The 25,228-nt window shown below is 38.3% G+C and overlaps 2 protein-coding genes across 14 annotated transcripts in view; both read left to right on the top strand.

Annotated features, from left to right (window-relative positions):
* The window catches only part of GPHN (gephyrin), a 620,897-nt gene extending 619,543 nt beyond the window's left edge, over nucleotides 1-1,354 (top strand). For 7 of the 11 annotated variants that reach the window (XM_032875163.1, XM_032875161.1, XM_032875164.1 and 4 more), the window contains one exon: nucleotides 354-487. In XM_032875163.1, the coding sequence (XP_032731054.1) occupies nucleotides 354-487 (134 nt within the window). Of the gene's footprint in view, nucleotides 1-353 lie in introns of all 11 variants that reach the window. The other 4 variants (XM_032875167.1, XM_032875168.1, XM_032875169.1 and 1 more) reach the window with 1 other exon arrangement.
* Nucleotides 1,355-9,086: 7,732 nt separating this feature from the next.
* The window catches only part of FAM71D (family with sequence similarity 71 member D), a 30,917-nt gene continuing 14,775 nt past the window's right edge, over nucleotides 9,087-25,228 (top strand). For 2 of the 3 annotated variants that reach the window (XM_032875092.1, XM_032875090.1), the window contains exons 1-4: nucleotides 9,087-9,249; nucleotides 18,792-18,879; nucleotides 22,078-22,240; nucleotides 24,949-25,148. In XM_032875092.1, coding sequence (XP_032730983.1) covers nucleotides 22,082-22,240; nucleotides 24,949-25,148 — 359 coding nt within the window. In that variant the 5' untranslated portion in view covers nucleotides 9,087-9,249; nucleotides 18,792-18,879; nucleotides 22,078-22,081. Of the gene's footprint in view, nucleotides 9,250-18,791; nucleotides 18,880-22,077; nucleotides 22,241-24,758; nucleotides 24,885-24,948; nucleotides 25,149-25,228 lie in introns of those variants that run through there. The other variant, XM_032875093.1, reaches the window with a different exon arrangement.

Below are 25,228 nucleotides of genomic sequence, written 5' to 3'. Positions count from 1 at the left end.
GTAAACACTGAAGAAATGGTTATTGTCTTTTTAAAAATAAGTTTTAAAAACCTCTCTTTTCAGACACACATAACATTTTAGCCTGAACTGAAAATTCGGTGGCATTTTGCATGGTGCTATAAAATCCTGTTTTGTTCTTTGAAGCAGTAATTTCTAATGTTTATTTTTAAAGTTTAGTGAGAAGGAAGTAGGATACAGTGGCAAGGCTCCCCTTCCTAGGGGAAGCCTGATCTTCTCTCTTCCTCTCTAAGACCGGTGTTTCTGTTCCTTGGTGTTTATTTTGAAAAGAACTGCAAGGACTCCCAACTGTATGCACTGTGATGTTGCTGCTGTAATGAGATCTTTCTTTCTAGGTAATCAGATGAGCAGCCGTCTGATGAGCATGCGCAGTGCCAACGGGTTGTTGATGCTACCTCCAAAGACAGAGCAGTATGTGGAGCTCCACAAGGGCGAGGTGGTGGATGTCATGGTCATTGGACGGCTATGATGGTCACCAGAGCAAGAAAGCTTGATGCATGTCCACATATCATTGACTGTATCCTGTAATATGCAACGGCACAGCTAGTTTTTCTGATTTGGATAAAAGTTGATCTGTATAGTCAACATCTTGAACTATATTTCAGAAGAATTTAAATACCTTTTAAAGAAAAAAACACCTAAAAATAAATCTTAACAGACAACTCTATTCTGATTATATCAAAGCAAATTTTTCCTTTCCTGCAAATTGCTTTGTGTGTTCAATGCTAGGTCTGATAGCGATAGCTTTTAGTAGACAGCAGTAGGTGCCTGCAGAACTTGTGTTTTTCTCATCTTTAAAATACAACTAATTATGCTCTTAATCAAGGCTGTCTGCTTATTTATACTAGCGTAGGCAACACTTGGATTTTCCTTCTTAGTATGCTTCATAACGCTTTTCAGAGAGCTTTTGCTTGTTCTTTATCATGTATCTCGTGTTTATGTGCACAGTGCCAACAGAAGAGTGACTGGGTGGAGGCCCTGCCCTGCCTCAGGGAGAAACCTCCCCTGCAGAGCATGGGGAGGTGCCTCCCCCCAGTAGCCTCAAGGCACAGTACTCTTGGGCAGTAACTGGATACCTTTTATTTGAGTAAACAAACTGGGGGGGAAAATTGCTTCCTTAAGTGCTGACAGCCTTTTTAACCAATACATTTAAAATTGTACAGAACAAAAAATAAAATCAAAGACTGATCTTGTACAGATATTAGTGTTACCAGCATTCATGTGGAAATCAAGAGCAAAGAAAAAATAATGTTAAACAACTCTGTACCATAACATTTTCTGTAATGATACTGAACCTTAATGAATAAAAAAAAAATCCTTGATCATTATTTAAAAATCTATTGTATTGGTCTTGTTATTAAAAAAAGAGAAGATGCCATTTTAATGCAGTTCTGCTTGGACAAAAGGAATAGTTAAGATGCTGTGTCAAGGGTAAGTGGTATAAAGGTGGTTGAAAATGTGATATAATTTATCTCTATTTTACTACAGCATTGCAAAAATACAAATTAGAAAATATGAGAGAGAACCTACAGTTGGTCTGGTCTTTTCAGTCATAGCTAGAAAATAACAAGCAAATTTAGAGGGAAGAAACCTGATACAGAGAAAAAAACTAATTTCTTATCATAGATGCAATAAAAACAAATTTCAAACATCTACAGTTCTTTGGAATGGAGGAAAAGAATAAGTAATGAACGAGAGAATTGCTGGTGAGTATCTAGAAGTTTTTTTTATCATGTTAGGAAGGAAGTGAGAAATGGGAAAAATCTGTGCTACACATAGAAAATATTACAAACAAAATAAACTCTGTCCACATGCATCCAGTAATAAAAAACTTAGAGGCACTTTCTTTTTTTTTTTAATTAAATTTTTTAATTTTTTTATAAACATATAATGTATTTTTATCCCCAGGGGTACAGGTCTTGTGAATCACCAGGTTTACACACTTCACAGCACTCACCATAGCACATACCCTCCCCAATGTCCATAACCCTACCACCCTCTCCTGAGCCCCTCCCCCCAGCAACCCTCAGTTTGTTTTGTGAGATTAAGAGTCATTTATGGTTTGTCTCCCTCCCGATCCCATCTTGTTTCATTTATTCCTTTCCTACCCCTCAAACCCCCCATGTTGCCTTTCCACTTCCTCTTATCAGGGAGATCATAAAATAGTTGTCTTTCTCTGATTGACTTATTTCACTAAGCATAATACCCTCTAGTTCCATCCACATCATTGCAAAAGGCAAGATTTCATTTCTTTTGATGGCTGCATAGTATTCCATTATATATATATTACATATATATTTATATATTATATATTTTTATATATATATATTTATATATAATATATATATAAATACATACCACATCTTCTTTATCCATTCATCCATTGATGGACATCTAGGTTCTTTCCGTAGTTTGGCTATTGTGGACATTGCTGCTATAAACATTCAGGTGCACATGCCCCTTTGGATCACTACATTTGTATCTTTAGGGTAAATACCCAGTAGTGCAATTGCTGGGTCATAAGGTAGCTCTATTTTCAACTTTTTGAGGAACCTCCATGCTGTTTTCCAGAGTGGTTGCACCAGCTTGCATTCCCACCAACAGTGTAGGAGGGTTCCCCTTTCTCCGCATCCTCGCCAGCCTCTGTCATTTCCTGACTTGTTAATTTTAGCCATTCTGACTGGTGTGAAGCAGTATCTCATTGTGGTTTTGATTTGTATTTCTTAAAGGCACTTTCTAATAGTGGTAACAAGGGACAGTAAATATCCTGTAGGGTATACTTAACAAATCAAACAACAAAAGTTGGGCTACTAGTAAACAAGGTGTCAAATGATGGTGATGAATAAAGCCAAATAGTAAATAAGAAAAATTTGATACTGATATTTTTATATTTCCAGAGTTGAAAATAGAACTATCTATATTTTAAATATTTTATATTTTCATTTAAAGAACTTAAAGTTAATTAATAGAAGTTAAATGAAAGATCATGCAAAATGTTCTTTACTTGCATTCTTTGAAGAAACATGTATTAAGCATCTACTATAGGCTTGGGTACAAGGTACACCTGCCACTGTTTAAAAAAAGTATAGGGATAACAACTGACATTATACTCCATCGAGGGAAATGACAAAAATGTACAAGTAACCATAATATTTAATATGCTTGATATTTGGTAATACATGGTAGAGTATATAGAATATGATAAGTACCATAATTCAGATTTAAAGAGTTGGGAGAGTTCAAGTGAGAGCCTCCTCAAGGTAAGATTTCAAGGAGCAAGATGGGATTTTAGTGATCTTGAAGGAAGAGTAGAATTTTAATGATGATGATGATGCAGGAAGAAGGGTATTCCAAAAATAGAGGATTATGGGCAATTAATAATAATTATTTTTATCATAGAATGTATGCTCCACCTGCCAAGGATTTTTGTTTATTTGGTTCACTGATATCAGAGTCCATACTCTTACAGATCACACTACAGAAACAGAAAACTGATGTATTTATAAGACCAAAAAAGTACATTATGGGTTTGAGGCCCAAACTAAGAAGTTTTAAATACCAGCTTAAGGAGTATAGATTTATTCTAGAGATATCAAACTGTTTCAAGACTCCTAATCAGGGAAATGTTAGGATCAGAACTGTCTTTTAGGGAAAATGTTCTGGCAGCACTGAGGAGGACAGATTAGCCTGAGGGGAACTGGAGTGAGACAGGAGTTAAGTGATCTGGTGCTGCAGCTGGGGGGTGGGGGGGTGGTGCGGTGATGACAGCCTTCACATGACAGCCTTCACATTAGTGGTGTGAGTGATGGTGGTGGGACGATCATGACAGATGAATGTGCTTCCGGACATAAAGAATGGAGTGAGTTTTATGACTGATTCCAAATTCTGGAAAGGAAGGTATTGAAGTAAGAGATGAATTAAACTCTGGTCTTAACTGACAGAGAAAATATTAAACCATTAGCAAAAAAAATGAATTTTGTGGAGGAGATGATGGGTTTGAATCTATGTTTGAGACACCAGAGGAATACTAGGGTAGGCGTATCCTGTTGGCATTTAAAATATAGGTTAGGAGCTCACGAAAGAGATACTGGCTGGATATAACCTTGGGGATCATTTACGTGGTCGTGGTGTTTGAAATATAAGGGTGGATGGGAAAGATTAACAGAAGAGCACAAGGCCTTGGGAAGCACCTAGTATTTTGAAGTGTTGGAAGAAAAAGACCATGAATGGAATGAAAGAAAAAGAAGTTTGTAGAAGAGAAGAAACCAAGTAATTAAATGTCCCAAAACCAAGGAGTGTTTCAAGAAGGAAGGATAATCAACTGTGAAGAAAAAAAAAGAAAAAAATGTCAAGCATGAAGGCTCAAAATGATTTGCTAATTAGGCAATCATTTGTGAGCTTCAAGAGTGCAATTTCAATAGTGGGTTGAGGACAAAAACCAGGATGCAAAATAGTCACTGTGAATATAGATTATTTGGAAGTTGTACATGTGAAAATATAGATACCAGATGGTAGCTTAAACTGATAAGGTGGAAGAAGGACTTCTGTTTGTGAGTTTTGAGAAAGAAGGAAAACAGTATTGGGCATATTAAAAATGCAAGAGTAAGGTGCCAGATAGAAAAAGAAGACAAAGGAAGGGCTGGATTTAAGGATGCTGGGGGCCTAATTAGCCTGGAGAACATATATGTGTGTGTATATATATATATATATATATATATATATATATATACACATTTGAAGTAGATATAAGGGAAATTTAATTTAAAATTTAAGATTCAATGAAATGGTTATACTTGGCACAGTGGAAGTCAATGCCATTTAATCTATTTGCATATATTTGACCTAAGTTATTTTAAAATTACACATATATGATGTAATTACAATTTTTGTCTTATTTGATACTTAAGTAAAAGCCTATAGATGACATCTTCAGATTCTTATAACTATATGGAAGTCAAGCAGTTCCTTTTTAACCTGCATTTTCGGTTCTGTTTTAGTTGTTTCAAACCATATCACACAATGAGAAAAAGAACATAAGCAGATTGAGTGTGCCAAGTAAATGCTATTAAGTGATGTTGTATGTTACAAGTGGATTCTTTGGATGGCTTTCATTTTTAAAATTATTTGCTAATGAACAAAACTTTGTGGACCTAACATACAACCAACTCTTGATCTTCATGAAACTCTGTATAACAAGGTAAGTCTTCATTATTCCCACATATAGAAAATAGATATTTATGTAAGTACAGAATTCAAAGCAAATGAACTATGTATCTTGTTATTCCAATTATGATGGATCTAAGTTAAATAATGCATTGCATTCCAACTTGCTTATAGAAAGTATTAAGCTGGACTTTATAACAGAGAATTACATTATTATAATGTTAATAACTTGACCTAGAGCAAAAAGGTTAAAGAATTGCTCAATTTGGGCCATTTTATATGGTCAGCTACTATTATGTCTCCAGTAGTATTTTTGCAATAACTCAATAACTTATTGAACAAGCATTTATTAAGTCCCTACAATATTCAAGCTCCAAGCTGGGCACTGAGGTTACAGTGAGGAATGAAACAAAGACTCTGATATCCAAGTGGAGGACGTAGATTTTGAGAAAAAAAATTATTTGAAATACAGATTATGAAAAGTCTATGAGGAAAATCCTATGATATGTTAGAGAGTAACTGGATAGAGGCTTAAATCATATTTGGTTGTTGCATCAGGGTGCAGCCATTAATAAAAAAGACAGAAATCACACTGAGACTTTATGAATTAATGAAATAAGTGTTAGAGACATGGAAAAGCACAAAGGAAACATTAAGATGTCAGAGGAATAACTATAGGAAGCAACTATCACAACAGAATCTGGGCGGCAAGTGGAAGAGGTTAGAGTAATCAGAATCTAGAAGGTCAGAGATGAGACCCTTTGGAGCTAGGACTCAACCCTTTAAGGAAAGGGCACTGCCCAGCTGCTAATTTTGAGTAGGGGGAAGAAATGGGGGCTAGAACCAGTTGCTGTTGCCAGGGTAACACTGACAGAAACACAAAAGGAACAGGAAGGAGCACAAGTTCCTTCTTCCCTCCCTCTGCCTTCCAAGATCCCTGTAGTCTAATGTAACCTATTGTTGAACATAACAGGAAGGCAGCTGGTGAAAGACACTGCTGGCAGAGTTCCAGCACCAGCACCACAATGCAGAATGCAATGGTGGATTCCGAGCTGAGAGATAATCACTGATCAAGTGACGGGGAAGGGCGTCTCTAAACAGGTGACATCTGAGCTCAGATCTAAAAAATGAAAATAAGCCCCACATGTTAAGAATTGAAAGAAGAGCATTTCAAACAGAGGAAAGGGCTTAAAGCATACAACATCAGAAAGGAGACAGAGTATGATGAGGGACGGGGGTGAGTCTGAGCTAGAACTGAAGTCAGGATGAAGCCAGATCATTCTCAACGGAAGTGCAGGTTCTTGGGTGTAATACTACATACATGCACACCTTATGCCAAATCTGCTAAGAGCATTGGGAAGCCACTAAAGGTTTAAGAAAAAAGTCGACTATTTGCTAAATACCCATTGAGTATGAGGCACCATGCTAGACAAGGATTCTTGAGAACAAGGAACCCATTCTCTCTGCCTTCTACACCTGTTCCTCTGTCTGCATTTTGTTTTCTAGTCTACCCAGTTTCCCAAACCAGAAACCTCTGAGTCACTTTTTCTTCTCACTCCCCACATCCACTTAGTCACCAAATTCTGTTAACTCTACCCACAGTTACTAAATAACCCTCTCCTTTCCATTCTCACTGCTATTACCTTGATCACTCCTCTGCCCCAAGAACTGCACTCCCCAAATCCATCCTTCACACTGCTGCTAGAGGGATCAGTCCAGATCACAGATCTTCTCAGGCTAAGACTCTGTTAGAAAACTGCTGTAGCAGATGAGGGCCGAGCACCCAGTTAGGACATTCAAAGTCCTCTGGAACCTAGCCCCTCCCTCCTCCAACTCCACTGTTCACCTCCCGCTCTGTGTAACACTGGACCATTTGCAGTTACCCCTTCAAGCCACGTCATTTTAAGCCTCGACGCGTTTGCCCAAGATGGCTAATCTTTCAAGATTTAGTTTGGGCCTTAACTCTTCCAAATCCCCAAATCTCCAAAATGGACTAAGTGCCCCCTCATCTGGCTCCCACTTATCACTGCATCTCGTTGGAATAGTCTGCTTATATGGCAATGTTTAAAATATACCATGATTTTTATTTCCCTCTTTTGTGTTTTCTTCACTTTTTAATACACCAATAGCCTTAAAAAATGGAAGTGAGATAATACGGAAGAGTTTCATCAAGGTACATCAGAATTAATATCAACATGGAAAAGAGGAGATAAGATTTATGCAAAAGTGTTTCCTGGCCTTGAAGCAGGAAGAACAGGAACATGGCAAAGGGTGGTCATGCAATAAATTTGCTGAATGAAGAAATGGATGATTAGAAATCTAGTCAATGGTGCTCATATGATGAGAGGAAGAATGTTGCATCTGACAGAGGACATTCAGGATAGAAGACAGGAAAAGGAGTGTCTAATGCAAAGATAACAGGAAACCCTCTGAGCCTGCAGACTGAAGCAGCAGTTATATGCGGAGACCTCTCACTAGAGCCTGGTGCCTTTCAACATTCAAGTTATATATCCAGCCTTCAATTCTGCCTGCTATATATCCTACGAGTGGGGATGCCATAGCCTCCATGACACCAACACCTGGTCCCAAATTAAGTTATAGTTCTTGAAGAAATAGGAATACAATCATCCTCTCAAAAACTAGCATGGTTCATGTTTATTCTGAGAAACTGAGTGTTCGCTGGGCCTTGTCAAAAGCAAGTGTTTAAGTCTAGAATACGGTGACCCAAATGAAGTAAATTCACTAAGGTCGTGGGCTCCCAGGCCTGAGTGGTCAGTTAGTATCCTCCTGTGTCCCTCCATCCTCATGAGCAGGAAAGGGGGTGTGTAGGTAGGTGGGAATCTGAAACGCTTGGCTAAAACACAAGGATGAAGAGGATGTTCTGATAGGGAAGAAGAGAATCTTCTAACTATGCAGAAAAGCAGAGACGAGCAACCTGATCACATGCAGCAGTCTCTCCTTATCTGTGGGGGGTGCACCCCACCACTCCCGGTGGGTGCTTGAAAACAGGGACAGTACCACACCCTATATTAACTCTATTTTTTCCTATACATACATACCTTTGATAAAGTTTATCAATTAGGCACAGTAAGAGATTAACAACTAATACTAAAATAGAACTATAGCAATGTACATAATAAATGTTATATGAATGTGGTCTCTCTCAAAATATCTTGTTATACTGTACTCAACCCTCTTGGGATGATGGGAGATGATAAAATATCTACATGATAAGAAGGGAAGAGAGTAATGGCATTGTGACGTAGTGTTAGGCTACTAACACTAATCATCAGATGAAGGATCATCTGCTTCCAGACCAGACTACTGGTTACTGAAGCTGCAGAAAGGGAAAGAGGGATGACTGTAGCCTTGAGAGAGAGGAGATGTTTAGAGAGAGAGAACTCTATGTATTCTTTCATATTCATTTTTTCATCCAACATATAATGACTGAGTGCCTCCTATAGCAGGTGTCCAGAATACACTAGATGCTGGAGGCAGGAAGATGCCTCTGCTCTCTAGGAATGCTACATTCTCTTGAAGCTTGGCTTTATAGAAGCTCAAAGTGACTTAAATATGTTTAAGTCTCTGAAAATTGGGATCTAAGGAAATTGGTAAATTATGAATTGAGCGGTAAATGATACAAGGTGTCTTCAACTTTATCAGTATGAGATCTTTGTCCTGCTAAGTTGACTTTTCTCTCCAAGGAAGCCTCTGTAAACCTCACACCATGACCCCGATCAGAACTACCACTCCCGAGCCACCTGGGCTCCCCCTGAATGGGGGCAACACTTGATCTCAGTGGCTGAGGTCAGGGCTGCTGGGTCCCAGCGCTCTCCTCTTACTTCAGAGACTATGTCAGCACATTGTGATGCAGGAGCAATAGCACAATGCCCAGAGCAGCCCGGCCTCCTGCACTTCTTTCACTAAGTGGTTAGCTGCCTGCCCAATAGACATAAACACCTTCTGCCAAAGAAATGTGAAAAGTGTTGGAAACCTGCTGTTTGGAGACTATTCTCCTGAGTAGACATCCAGGAGATCTCCAGAGATCTATTTCAGCCTCACATCTATGTAAGTGACTGTGTGATTACTGCGATTTTGGGTGTGAACCTGAGGAAGAAGGAAATGGACAACAGTTGAATTAATTCTAATAATTCAAGGGCAAAAATGTTTATTTCCTTTCCATCTTTCTCTTTTCCTCTTAGTTTCGTGTCTTACACTGCAACCAGAACAAGCAGAAAAGCTCAGAGACTTATATCTATTTGGTTACTTCATTTTTCTTAAAAATGATTTCATTGAGAATTCGAGTTAAAATGAAAACAGATTTTCTAATTGTTTTTAAGTTTTGGTTTTCCAAGCCATTAGCCCAATTTTCTCTCATGAGTGAGAATTGAATGAACTTATAGAAAGACAGTCATTTTTATTCATTCAAATGGGAGAGAAGATCCAGAATATAGAGCTTTTCTGTTCAAAGCTGAAAGGTTAGCGGGGTGGGGACCCATGGAGAAAGAGGGGTCCAAAACAGCCAAACTTTCTCAAAAAGTTAGCACTCAAAAGTGCAACCAGAACTGCCACATCAAATTGTGATGGACCAATCCTAAAAATATCTTATTGGTGTGTTAAAAATCTTAGGAAAAACTAAGGAAATGTCATGTTTCATAGTGCTATGCAGAACCAACTTCAAAGCACAAGTACCACAGAGAACAGTTTTAACAAGAAATGGGTAAATACCGCCATTTAAGACCTTTTATGTAATTACGGGCAAGAAATAACACACAGAAGAAAAAGACAAGAGGATGTAGGTGGTCAGAATTCTCTCAATATTGCTGTACATTTGAAAAAAACTTGATAATAAAAAATCGGTGGGGAAAAAGCCAAATGGGAATGGTAAATAGCAAATAATTATAGACAACATTTCAGGGGTGTTTATAGACACCCCTCCAAATTAAGCAGTCAGAAAAGTCCCTGAAAACATTTCCATGTTGGCTCCTAGACTCCTTCTCCCTCCCTATCCCAGTTTCCATTAAACTCAAGCTGTCACCGGTTCAAAAAATTCCCAGTGACTACATTCAGTCCTGGGAAAATCAAGACATCCCACCACCGCCCACTGGTGGATATACTTCATATCCACACTATTCTTAGCCCTAATGGGGCCTTCGTGATCTTGAAACATTACTCAGATAGGGAAGTCTGGTGATGTCATGGAAAGTCTGGAGCAAAGCTGAAGAAGTTCCACCCCTGAAGTGTAGACAGCTCATTGCTTCTCTCTGCTCGGTTTCCCCATTAAATTACAGGCATTCGTTTCTGGCCTGTAATCAGATTTAATATGGGCTCTCTCTACCTTTTCTTTTACTGAAAGTATCTAACAGTGCTTTTTCGAATGACAATAATAGTGTAATTCTGCAGAAAAAATGCAAACTTTTTTTAACTATCTGCTGAATTAATCTCCATTCAGTTAAAGCTAAAAAAGAGAGAAGAGGATGGGAGGGGTGTTCTAATTAAAGGAAATAACAAAGAATGTAAAGAATCTGCCAGTGACCTAGTAAGCTGGGATCCATCTCAAAAAGAATTAGATTCTTCTGTGCTCTGTAACACAGTTAAAAACCTTATACATGCTCACTGGTACATTGCTGGCTTAATTAGAAGTATAAAACATTTAATGAGCCCTAGTGAAAGGCAAAAATTATTAGGAAAATATAAACTGTGATTGTGAAAACGAATACACAATTCTGGTAGAACAAGTTATAACAAAAGATTCTGTGTATCTGAAATGAAGCTAAGTTCCCAGGATGGCCTATAGCAACCCTGCTTTGTTCCTCTGTTCTAATTCATATACTCACTCAAACCATATTTATTGTAATTCCATAACATATACCTTCATTGGCCCTTTAATGTGATTAATCTATTTTAATGTCAAAATTTACTTTTTCATTTATGAGTTTCATATTGCATTACTTTTCATTTGTGAGTTTTATATATATATATATATATATATATATATATATATATATATATTTGTAATATTAATAAAGCAAGATAGTATGGAAATTTCACAATTTGCATAGACAGGCCTTGCTTTATCTTTAAAATATAGTTATGTAGAGTCTACAAATGTGCTTATTAATGTGAATACCATTGTGGCAAATTTCACATGCAACATTTCTCTGCAGACTTATCATAATGACTATGGTCATATCATTCTCTATCCAGCAGTGGTCATGCAAAAGAAACAAATGGACTAATACATTGTCTACATTTATCCTTATTAAAAAGGTATCCATGGAAATGGTGAAAATGTTCTAAGTTAGATTATGGTAGTGGTTGCACAACTCTGTAAATAACCTAAAAATCATTCAATTATAGCCTTATTCTTTGTTGTTGTTGTTGTTGTTGTTGTTGTTAAAGATTTCAGTTATTTATTTGAGAGAGAGCACAAAGGGAGAGGAAGAGGTAGAAGTAGACTCCCCACAGAGAGCCCAAGGCAGGGTTCAGTCCCAGGATAATGGGATCATGACCTGACCAGACGCTTAACCCACTGAGCCATCCAAGCACACCCAATTATAGCCTTTAAATGAGTGAGGTTGATGATATATAAATTATATCTCCCTAAAGTTATATTAAGAACTGATCCATAGATTAGTTTTTTTTTAAGATTTTATTTTTATTTATTTGACAGAAATCACAAGTAGGCAGAGAAGCAGGGGGAGAGAGAAGGGGAAGGCAGGCTCACTGCTGAGCAGAGAGCCCTATGCGGGGCCGATCCCAGGACCCTGAAATCATGACCTTGAGCTGAAGGCAGAGGCTTTAACCCACTGAGCCACCCAGGCGCCCCACAGATTAAATTTTTAAGAAAACAAAACTATCTGTAAAAGTCCAGACACACAAATTGGAATTCTTTTTGGATCATCAAAATTAATAACAAAAATTTCTCAGTAGGGGTTGCTGATTGGATAGGAGGACTGGGGAGCTATGAGCTGTCAGGCTGCTCTTCTATGGTCTTCCCACAGGAAAGCCCAGCAGAGCACGGGGAACTTGTCAGTTGAGGACCATGAATTACTTACTGCTTTGTAAGAGAAAATCATTTCTCAAGCATCAGTTTAGCCACTGGGCACAATTAATTTTGGTACCTCTTACAAGAGATTGTGATGTCCCAAATAAATTCACACCATGATTGGTAATTTCTGCTTTTAAAAATATTTAAAGTTGTAGGAAAACACTAATTATATATAACATCCAAGATATAGATAATATACAATGCTGTATATTTTATGTATTATATAAATATAATATATATAAATTTATAAAACTAGAAAGACACATATATACCAAAACTTCAATACTATCTCCAGATACTGAGAGCAAACCTAGTAAACAGTTAATTAAACAGTTGATAATTTTGCTTTTGGACTTTTGAAAAAATGTGTAGTGGTGTGTGTGTTTAGCCAAAGTCAGTTTCAAAGCACAATTCATATGTCTCAAGAACAGTGCACTCTCAGGATATTACCAGACTAATTGGAGAGGTGGGAGCAGGGTTTGTGGTGTACAGATCAGTAATCTCAAATGACAGTTACAATAAAAATAAAACTAGTTAAAATTCAGCACGCACTTACCATCTCTACACGGAATTCAAAAGTGTCAAAATAATTCCAGAACAAATGTTTAGAAACAAAGAACCACCACACCAGTGAAGACAAAAGATTCGGTTACATGTTTAGCTCCTTAGCTGACCTCCCCTTTGTTCTGGAGTTCCAAAGGGATGAGAAGGGCAAGGCCTGATAAGGCTGCAAATCCACTGAAGCTTTTTCCTGTTCCTTCTCTGTGACCCTAAACCCACAGTAAAACTTCCTCCCTCAGGAGGTCATCCCTGATTGCTCTCTGGAGAGGCTGTTCTCACATGGAAGGGGTCCTGGGGACCACATAAGGACTGTTCTGGGAAGGGGCATTCCCTAGTCCTGGTGTCCTTGGAACATCCACAGAGTAGCAAGAATTTGTGAACACCAGGCATACTGCATGTGGTCACTTTCTTAGAGTGATTTTTGTTTTTTTTAATATACACTATCACTCACTTCTGAATGAACAAGAGTTGACTACTGCATTTCCTCAAATCCAAGACCCATCAATTAATACACCCATTATGTTATGGGCCACTGAGAAGGACAAAAATGCTGCCAGTTACATAACTAAATGTTTTCTTATTACTTAGACGTTTTCCCCACAATCTCTCATACTCCACTCTATCATCCTCTGTGCATTTCAGTGCTCCACTCCAGTCTCTGGGACCTTATTCCAAGCCTCTGACATGCCTTCTGCAAGCTTTCTACTGGAGCTTTCTTAACCACACCAGAAGGTGACAACAAAAGTTTTTCAGGTAACTATTAGAAACACATTTTATTTTTATTTAAGTATGAATTAACATATAGTGTTCTATTAGTTTCAGGTGTACAATAGAATGATTCAACAATTCTATACATTCCTCAATGCTCATTAAGATAAATATACTCCTAACTGCCTTTATCTATTCCACCCATCCCCCACACCCACCTCTCCTCTGGAGACCACCAGTTTGTTCTCCATATTTAAGAGTCTGCTTCTTTGTTTTGTTTCGTTTCTTTACTTTTACATATGAGTATATGGTATTTGTCTTTCCCTGAGTGATTTATTTCACTTAGCATTTTACTCTCTAGGTCCATCTATGTTGTTGCAAATGGCAAGATCTCATTTCTTTTTATGGCTGGATAATATTCCATTTTATATATCTAGATATCACATCTTTTCTTTTAAAGATTTATTTATTTATTTTAGAGAGAGAGCATGCACACTCAAGTGGGGGAAAGGGCAGAGGGAGAGGGAGAAAGACTCCCCGCTGAGTGTGGTGCCTCAGCTCATGGGGCTCAATCCTACAACTTGGGATTGTGACCTGAGCTGACATCAAGAGCCAGCCACTTAAATGATTGAGCCACACAGTAGCCCATATATACAACTTTATTCATTCATCTATCAATGGGCACTTGGATTTCTCCCACATCTTGGCTTTTATAAATAATGCTGCAATAAATGTAGGGGTGCATATATCCTTTTGAATTTTGAATTTTGAATTCAAATTTTGAATTTGAATAAATCTTTTGAATTGAATTTTGAATTTGTGTTTTCTTTGGGTAAATAGTAGCAGAATTACTGGATCATATGGTAATTCTATTTTTAATTTTTTTTTAAGATTTTATTTAGTTATTTGAGATAGAGACACTGAGAGAGAGCATGAGAGGGGAGAAGATCAGAGGGAAAGCAGATTCCCCGTGGAGCTGGGAGCCTGATGCGGGACTCGATCCAGGGACTCCAGGATCATGACCTGAGCCAAAGGCAGTTGCTCAACCAACTGAGCCACCCAGGCGCCCCCTATTTTTAATTTTTTGACAAATCTCCATACTGTTTTGCATAGTGCCTTCACCAATTTGCCTTCCTGCCAACAGTGCATGTGGGTTCCTTTTTCTCCACGTTCTCACCAACATTTTTTATTTCTTGTCTTTGATTTTAACCATTCTGATAGGTGTACAGTGATCTCTCCTTGTAGTTTTAATTTGTGTTTCCCTGATGACTAGTAATGTTGGGCATATTTTCATGTGTTTGTTGGCCATGTGAATGTCTTCATTGGAAAAATGTATATTCAGGTCCTTTGACCTTTTTAAATTCAATTATTTGGAGGGTTTTGATGTTGAATTGTATAATGTTGAATTGTATAAGTTCTTTATTTATCTTAGATATTAACCTCTTCCCAGATATACCATTTGCAAATAATTTCTCACATTCGGTAGATTGCCTTGTTCTCCTATTGGTTTTCTTTGCTGTGCAAAGCTTTTTATTTTGGTGTAGTTCTGACAGTTTAATTTTGTGTCTGTTTCCCTTGCCAGAGGAGACTTATCTAGAAAAAATATTTCTACAGCTGATGTCAAAGAAATTACTGCTTATTTTTAAAGTAAGTTTGTAGTTCCAAGTCTCATATTTAGGTCTTTAATCTATTTTGAGTTTATTTTTGTGTATGGAGGAAGAATGTGGTCCAGTTTCATTCTTTTGCATGTAGCTGTCCAGTTTTCCCCACACCCTTTGTTGAAGAGACTATCTTTTTCCCATCGCATATTGTAGATTAACTGACCATAAAAGTGTGGGGATCAATTCTGTCCCATTGATCTATGTGGCTAGTTTTGTGCCGTACTGTTTTGATTATTACAGCTTTGTAGTGTATCTTGACATCTGGGGTGTGATGCCTCCAGCTTTGTCCTTTTTCAAGATTGCTTTGGCTATTTGGGGTCTTTTGTGGTTCCATACAAATTTTAGTATTATTTATTCTAGTTCTGTGAAAAAACATTGTTGGTATTTTGATAGGGATTGCATTGAGCGTCTGTAGATTGCTTTGGACAGTGTGGACAATTTAACAATATTCGTTCTTCCAATCCATGAGCATGGAATATCTTTCCATTTGTTTGTGTCCTCTTTGCTTCATCACCAGTGTTTTATAGTCTTCAGAGTACAAATCTCTCACTGCCTTGGTTAAGTTTATTCCTAGATATCGTATTCTTTTTAGTGCAATTTGCCTTACAAATTGTTTGTTTTCTTAATTTCTTTCTACTACTTCGTTAGTAGTGTACTGAAATACAACAGATTTCTGCATATTATTTTTGTATCCTACAACTTTACTAAATTCATTGATCAGTTCTAGTAGTTTTTTGGTGGAGTCTTTAGAGCTTTCTATTTATAGTATCATGTCATCAGCAAATAGTGAAAGTTTCACTTCTTCTTTACTAATTTGAGTGCCTTTTATTTCTTTTTCTTGTCTGATTGGCATGGGTAGGGCTTCAGTACTATGTTGAACAAAAGTGGTAAGTGGTAACAAAAGTGGTAACATCCTTGTCTTGTTCCTAATCTTAGAGGAAAATCTTTTAGTTTTTTTCACCATCAAGGATGATATTAGCTATGGGTTTTGCATACATGGACTTTATTATGTTGAAGTATATTCCCTCTAAATTTACTTTGTTGAGGATTTTTATCATGAATGGATATTGTACTTTATCAAATGCTTTTTCTGCTTCTTTTGAAATAATCATATTGTTTTTATCCCTTCTGTTATCAATGTGATATATCACATTGATTGTTTTGCTAATATTGAACCACTCTTACATTCCAGGAATAAATCCCACTTAATCATGATGAATGGTGAGTAATTTTAATGTGTTATTATATTTGGTTTGCTAATATTTTATTGAGGATTTTTGTATCCATGTTCATCAAGGACATTGTAGCTTTATTCTTTTTATAGTGTTTTGGTTTGGGTATCAGGATGATGTCAGCCTCATAAAATGAATTTGGAAGTTTTCCTTCCTCTTCCTTTTTTTTTAAATGTTTGAGAAGAACAGGTATTAACTCTCCTTTAAATGTTTGGTAGAACTTACCCGTAAAGCCATCTAGTCCTAGACTTTTGTTTGTTGGGAGTTTTTTGATTACTGATTCAACGTTATTGCTAGTAATTGGTCTGTTCAAATTCTCTATTTCTCCTGATTCAGTTCTGGAAGATGATATGTTTCTAGGAACTTAACTGTGTCTTCTATGTTTTCCAATTTTTTGGCATATAATTTTTCATAATCTCTTACAATCATTCATATTTCTGTGGTATCCATTGTTCTTTTTCCTCCATTTCTGACTTTATTTTTTTTTTAAAGATTTTATTTATTTATTTGACAGAGAGAGAGAGAGACAGTCAGAGAGGGAATACAAGCAGGGGGAGTGGGAGAGGGAGAAGAGAAGCAGGCTTTCCCATATGAAAGCAGATGCTTAATGACTGAGCCACCCAGGTGCCCTGATTTTATTTATTTAAGTCTTCTCCTCTTTTTTGATGAATCTAGCTAAAGTTTTATCAGTTTTGTTGATAAGAACTAGCTCCCAGCTTCATTGATCTGTTCTATGGTTTTTAGTCTCTATTTCATTTATTTCTGCTCTGATCTTTATTAGTTCCTTCCTTCTACTGGATTTGAGCTTTGTTTGTTTAGGTTGTTGTTGTTTTTTTTTTTTTCCCCAGCTCCTGTAAGTTTAAGGTTAGGTTGTTTATTGCAGATTTTTCTTGCTTCTTGAGGTAGACCTTTATTTCTATAATCTTCCCTCTTAGATAAGCTTTTGCAGCATTTCAAAGATTTTGGGCTGTTGTTTTCATTTTCATTTGTCCCCGTGTGCTTCTTTTACTTAAGGACACATTTTTTTTTTAAGATTTTATTTATTTGAGAAAGAGAGAGAGAATGAGAGAGAGAGAGAGAGCATGAGAGGAGAGAGGTCAGCTGGAGAAGCAGACTCCCTGCCGAGCAGGGAGCCCAACCTGGGACTCAATCCTGGGACTCCGGGATCATGACCTGAGCCAAAGGCAGTCTCTTAACCAACTGAACCACCCAGGCAACCTTAAGGACACATTTTAAATGGCAGTTAAGTGCAACCTGTAGAGTACAATCAATGTACTTAATTTAATAGGAACAACCATGATTGAGTTCGTGCCTGCGCAGCCAAATCACCACCATGCAGTTCCCTCCACCCCTCACCATCAGAGAGTGATCATAAGGAACATTCCATTTCAGAGTTGTTAAGATGAGGAAAATTATGTTTCTTAGAATGAATGACTCAGGAAGTATGAAACTATAAGTGAGCAAGAGGGAACCCAGCCTAGCAAATGCTGAGTAAATTATACTTTTTTTTTGACAGAGGGGCAGGTGTTGGTAGACCAGTATAGACATTCAGGTGCTCACCATGGGATAGCCATGGCTTTCACTGTTTCCTATACATCACTGCTTTGAGTTGGGTCATTTTATCTTCATCTTACAGATGAGGAGATTGAGCTCAGAGATGTTAAGTAATGTGCCCAAGGTCTCAAAAGTAGGTGACAGAGCCCAAATATGAACCTAGATGTGTCTGACCCCAGAGTCCTTTATATTCCCACTATACAGTTTCCATACTGGCCTTATGGCACTTTAGTCCTGATGGTGATTTGGTTGCAGTTCACCTGGCCCAGGTAATCCTGAAGGGATTATTTAAGCCAGAATTTGATGAAGAGGAAAAAGTATTGTCTATAGTGACAGCAAGCACAATACAGAGGACTCTACACAAGGGATAACATAGTGAGTGTAAGCATATGTAAGTATATTCATTCATAAAACTATGAACACCAGCTGGAAAGTTAGTAATAGAGGCTACACTGGCTTTTTACAGGAAGAAAATAATTGGGCTTCTTATGACCCTCCATTTTACAATAGTTATTTGAGTCTGTATTTCTTCCTTTGTCATGTTATCAAATGTCTTCCTTGGCCATAAGGGCCCAGGATTTCACTGTTTGACAGTTTCAGGCCGACCCTAAGCTATGAACTCATGATTGTCTGGCTCCACTCATCAAAACACTATGATTAAAATCATTGACAACAGCTTGGCTCAAATATGGACAGCAGCCCTCTGAGCATTTCACCCACACTGCTTAGGTAGAAAAATTCTTTCTAAGGCACGGACCTCTCAGGTATGAAATAAAATTAAGGATTTGTACTGTTTTTCCTTTGTATGCACTTTATTTTCTATTTTTGTTCCCTTCACAAAAGACTTCATCATGAAAAGGAGGAAGCCCAAACTGAAATGAGTTAAGAACTTTGTCTCCAAGAGAGGACTGTGGCTTGGCCCTGAGTTGAGGTGAGATATGTTGGTGTGTACTGATAAGACCAGATTAAGCTCTACCTTGTCACACCTTCTCCTTCCCTTTCTCCATTCTCTCTCCATTCCATCTTGACTTACTTTTCAAGCTTTCTTTGCCTCTTCCCCTCTTCTGGGAACTCAGTGTACCAAGGATGCTGCTTACAGTGATCAAGTTTTCTAGATCTCCAGAGGAGGCTCATAAACTGATATGAGAGAGTCTGAGCTTTGAAGGACAAAAGTGTAAGAAATCACAGCTGTCCTGGAAAATGAAGGGTGGACAATTGCTGTAATTTTGCTTGTCACCCTGACCCGAAATGCTGCTGAACTTTGTTCTCCTTCTGCCAACATACCTTACTCTCATCAAAAAATATTCTTTTCTAAAGATTTCTTGTTATGTTCCAGGAGATTCCCTATATATTTAGGCCCCAAAGGTCCATCTGATGCTTTGATCACTTGCTATGTCCTCTGGTTCTCTAAGGCACCGTCACTGTCTGTCTACAAAGTGATGATAGAATAGATGCCTTGTGCTATTGCGTAGGTCATGAAGGAGAGAAAACATAGATGACGACAAGGCTTTCTGTGTTTTTTTCCTGTCATGCAATCACTATGAGGACTCTTCCATTGCTGTTGCAAAGCTCTTTTCTTGGAAACCTGAGGTGACTAAAGGCCTTTTCACATGTTAACCCTCAGACCTTGTTTATCTCTTCCATATCTTCTTTTACATCCCCCATCCTCTCCTCCATATCTTTTGCTTCCTCTTTCTTTATATTATTATTTCCATTAATTTCTTTAAAATAATCACAAACAATAGAAATATTGCAAGTACAGTACAAAGAACTTTTTCCCCAAATCTTTTAAGAGTAATTTGCCAATTTGATGCCCTGTGACACCCAAATACTTTAGTTTCTGTTTCCTACAATCAAGGACATTCTCCTACATAGCCAAAATTTAACCATCAAAATGAGAACATGTACATTGCACAATATCATCATTTAACCCTGAAACCCCCATTCAAATTTTACCATTTGTCCCCTTAATAAACTGCACACCTAACAGATCCAGTTCAGAAGCACAGTTGCAGTGAGTTACTACCTCTCTTTAGTCTCCTTTGGTCAAGAACGGTTTTTTAGTCTTTCTTTGACTTTCATTATGTTGGCATTTTTTAAGATCACAGGCCAGTTATTTTGTCAAATATCCCCCAAATTGGATCTGCCTGATAATTTCCTAATGGTTGGATTCAGGTCATGCATCTTTGGGAGGGATATCACAGGAGAATGCTCTGTGCTTCTCACTGCATCTTACAAGGTGATGCACCATTTTGATTTGTCCCATTATTAAAAGTGTTCACTCATCGGTCCACTACGAGGGTGTCTGTGTGACTTCTTCACTATACTTTTTCCTGCTTTGAAATTAGTAAGTATGCTGGTGGAAGGTGCTTTGAATGATGTAAATTCTCTGTTCTTCACCAAACTTTTAATTTATTCCTTTATTTATATCAGTATAGATTCTCATGGTTTCCTATTTTATGTGATCAATTCCCCTGTGTGTAACTAATTACCCTCCTCTTCTACCATCCTCTCTCCTGTTCAGACACTCTCCCCACCCTGCTAGGTTCTGATTTCTTATACTGCACCTCCCATCTCCCTGACAACAGAGGCCTTCTTGCCTCCTTTGGGTTCTGAGCTAAGGCTCCCCACCCTCCCCAGTACAGATTCCTGCCTCTCTTTGTCCTAGCTAATAGATCTAGGACAAAAGTGTTCAGGAATAAAAGAGAATAGGAAGAAAGAGGACACCCTTTGGATTATTTGGTGCTCCCTCCCTTTCCTCCTTTCCATCTGTCCTGACCTGTTCTGACCCCTCTCACTCTTGCCACTTCTCAAGTCCATCTTTCTAAGCACACAAGACAATATTGAACCATGGGCAAAGGCATAATCAGTCAGACTAATCAGACTGTGAAGGTTTGAATCCTAGCTTGGAGACTTGGATAAGTTACTTCCCCTCTAGAAGCCTCAGCTGCTTGGTGTATAAAATGAGCATCTTAAGAGTGCTACTTCATAGTATTTTCAGAATTAAACAAGATAGTTCATGTAAGGTCCGGTGCCTGCCACATATCAAACACTAAATAAATTTCACTCTTATTTCCCATCCCCTATGTGTGAGATGGTGGTGGTGGTGGTAGTTTTATCTCCCTCTCTCTCTTTTCCTGAATGCTCTTTCTTTTTGTCTCATTCTTTTTATAATTAGCTTTACTGAACTATTTTACTTTCTTGCTTTTCCCAATTCTTCTTACTTTCCCTATGTTCATGTATAGCTGTGCTGAAGGGAGGCATTGAGTTGCCGCTAGAAGGTCTGATGGGGAATTCCCATGCCAAGAGTCATTGCTCATAGGATGTCAGGTGGCTGTGGTCTCTGCTTCTTATGGCCCAGGCTGGGACAGCAACAAGATGTGTCCACTGCTTACCCTGTAGCTTGAACAAAAGGGAAAAAAAACCTCTGAGAAAGGACGGAGGTGAAATTATGTATTCGCAGTGGAATACAGGAGCAGCTGCTTGCCAGTTAAGGACCCCTCCTCTAACTGGCATGGGATTTGTGAAGAGGGAAGGAGGAGATCTTTAGAAAAGATGAACAGAATTACATTCTGAGGCCTTGTTCCCTTCTTGGAATTCTGTCATTTCTGGTCAATAAAAGGTGAAATCCAGTGATGCCAGCGCCACTATTTTTTGTTGAAGCAATTTCTGGAGAGAGCCAGAGCAACTGACTATTTACCTCTCAACCAAGAGCTAAGCATCAGTCAAGAGTGAATGGTCAGGAAAACATGTTCTCAGTTTAGTATGGTTTGATACCCTATTTACCAAAAAAAAAAAAAGGAAGGGTGGTAGTACCATTAATTACGAAGACAGAAAATGATGGTTTGCAGGATGTGGCACACATGTTTCACGACCTTCTAAAGAGGCCTTTCTTAATTGCCTTCATTAATTAGGTTGCCAGCCCCACACCCCAGACTGCGTAGGACAGGGATCTTACCAATCATGTTCAGATATATCCCCAATGCTCAATGCAGTGCCTGGCATATCATAGATGTTGATAAAATTTGTTGACTCAATGAGTAAGGGAGGCAAATTTATTATATTAAATTTTCTCTGTATCTGTTCATTGTGTTCCCATTCCCTCGGCTCACTGATGTTTGTATGTAAGCACCATGAAGAAGAACAAGAGGAACCCTACCACAAGGATCAATGAGCAAGATGCCATCTCTGTCCCAACCTCCCAGGATCCAAGAAATCTTCAAAATATGTTGGATGGAGGAGAGTATGCCCCTTTTGTATCTCCTCCCATATTAGAGAGCAATTTTATCCAGGTAAATAATATTTGAGCCCTGAATTAAGTTCCAATAACTTCAGTGATTAATTTTCTCAAAGAAATTGAGAATATTAAGAGGAGAATTATTCTAAATGTGATAAATGCATGAGACAATTAAAGGGAACAATTTTGGGACTTTAACCAACCTAAAATAATTATAATGTTAAAGGAAAATTCATTTCAAATTTTCCCAGCAAACTCTCACCTAGGAATTCTGTTCTAATGCCACCATAATTGTCATTCTATCATAATCTTCCCAAGATGTCATGAAGAGATTACAGTGAATTCAGAACATCCTGACACAGGAAAGCATTCAGATAGCTCCTTTCTTAGATCTAGAAGACATTTTAAAGAATAACATCTATGACACAACTGAGTATTATAATGAATTTTGGCTCTAGTTCTGAAAGTAAAAATTGTCAAATTGTCAGGAAGAAGAGATTTCTTCTCATAGAAATGTACCAACATCATGAATGAAACTGCATTTCAACACATTTGAGAGCATTTTTGCTTTCCCTAGACATTCAACATTAAAATCTTCAGACAAATGGGGAAATGAGTTCACTGTTGTAGGCTGTACCCTTAAACTCCATAGTAAGGCCATGACCAAGACTAATACAAAAACACCCATTCAAGCAGCCCCTCAGCTGATTCTACAGAGGAGAGACAGGGAAGACAATAGACACTTCTTCCATAAACGTGTTCTCTGCCCTGATGACTGGGTTCTAGGGAGACCTCCTCACCCTCCAGAACACCAGAGGCAGGTGTTTAAAGAACACTAATGTTTAAGTAATGCCCAGAACAGATGTGATAAGTAATGATTTGATGATTTTACCTTCTATATGTTTCTTTCCTACTAATAATCTTCTTAATTTTTCACACTTCTTTCCTACCCCCTTTTCAAACAACATTTTGCATGTTCTAACGAACCCTGAGGGAGGGAGGTAGACATGCCCCATATCATAATTGGGTGAGTTATTTCCTTCAACATACACAACCTTTTATGGTTAGTATGTCTTTGGAAGCAAGTTGCCACAGTTGCCCCTGACCCAACTTTAAACAAAAAAGAACAACAGTTATCTCAAAGTAAAAGAGCCACAGAGCATCGGCTCCCTTGCAGGGAGTCCTGGAGGACCCAGGTCCTCTCTTGTGCTCTAGCCAACCCCCAAGTTAGCTCCCCTCAGGACATTACATGCAAACAGCTGCCAGAAAGAGAAGAGGTGCTCTCATCATAGCAATTTTTTGTGAGGACTGAGAAACCTTTCCTGGAGCCACCAGGAGGCCCCCCACTGTGTCTGATTGGCTGGGCCTAGGCCACATGGCCCTGTTAAAAGCAAGCACTGGCAAGGGGATGAAACCACAATGACCAAGGTTCATCAGTATTTAAACCTTGAGCCAGAGCACCATCCTTCAGGGGCAGTACTGGATGGATTCTGGATTCTGTTAATCAGGCATGGTTCTGGGCAGGTCTTTAGTATGGGCTACAACCTCTTTCAGAGGAGATATATATAGATATAGATATAGATATAGATATAGATATAGATATAGATATATTTGTTTTTTAAGTGATTTTTTGTGTTTTTGAGTTAATGTACAACTGAGAAAACCGTCAAGTTTTGCCCCTCTCTGGCTTCCTTCACGTCCCTCTCTGGTTCTTTTCTTCCAACTATCAGAGACTTTACTGGCCAAGATTCTTGGACTTTGGGATTTTTGCATCTGCTGTTCTTCTGCCTGAAAAGCTCTCCTGTCCACCCAGCCAGTTTAACTCCTACCTTGTTCAGGTCTCAGCCAGAGGTCTCTTCCTCAGGGGCGATTTCTCTGACCCTGTGTCTGGGGTGTGCTGGAGTTGGCTGACTAGTAAATGTTCAGATTTGTGAGTCCATCATTAAACACAGATTTTATAAAAATTTTTTAAAGTTTTTATTTATTTATTTGACAGAGAGAGACACAGTGAGAGAGGGAACACAAGCAGGAGGAGTGGGAGAGGGAGAAGCAGGCTCCCTACTGAGCAGGGAGCCCAGTGTGGGGCTCGATCCCAGGACTCTGGAATCATGACCTGAGCCAAAGGCAGACACTTAACTGAGCCAACCAGACACCCCACATATTATTAAAAATTAAATCACATAAGCTTATATACTCAAACCTTATTTTTCCTATTATTTTACTACCTTTTACTGTTTTTATGCTCTTTAGGTTACAGATATAAGAGTTTGACAAAGGTCAATGAAGACTGCTGTGAGAATCAATCGACTACACTGAATTTAAAATAAAGTTTTGTGTATATTATTATTTGTAAATTGTGTGTTACTCATCTTTTATATCATTAAAATATATAATAAACGTGTATATCTTCCAACAGGTATTTGTTACACATTTACCAGCACATCACTACCTGTATCCCCTCTTAAATCAAGTTTCTTGTTATATGCCTCACAGCACCCTGAACTTGTACTTGGTAGTATTTCCTGCAATAATAATTAGTGACACACTTGTTTAATGTTCACCTTCCCTGATAGAATCCCCATGATCCAGGGACTGTGTCTGTCCATTCACTGTGATAATCTCCAGGAATTCGCATCAGTGAGTAATGGAACAAATGCATCATCACGGTTCATTTCTCCTTTATTTCCTGCACTGCTCAGGTAAGCACAGTTGTCAGGGCCATGCACTTTAGCAGAAAACTCCTCTTCCTGTTCTCTACCCTAGGTTAACAGGAGAGGTGAATCCATTTACCTTCATAACCGAGCCAACTGGGTGACTGTAGGCATCTGCTCTTCCAGTGAAACCCGCAAGACCCCCAACGTGATGCTTCTGGCACATCTGACACCTGAAGCTCAGAAAAACACAAAATCCCTGTTTCAAAGTCTCCTGACATCTCCTTCACCACAGAACCTGGTGCTCACCAGGTGAGTTACAAAGGGAAGAGGTTAAGGATCTCTCAGAAAAGATGCTTTACCCCTAAGAAGCTGAAAATAAAAACACCAAT

Source organism: Lontra canadensis, unplaced genomic scaffold (genome assembly GCF_010015895.1).
Source record: "Lontra canadensis isolate GAN:19392208 unplaced genomic scaffold, GSC_riverotter_1.0 scaffold55, whole genome shotgun sequence".
In the NCBI taxonomy this organism is placed as follows: Eukaryota; Metazoa; Chordata; class Mammalia; order Carnivora; family Mustelidae; genus Lontra; species Lontra canadensis.
Note: the sequence above shows the minus strand (reverse complement) of the source record. Positions and strands in the feature narration are given on the sequence as shown.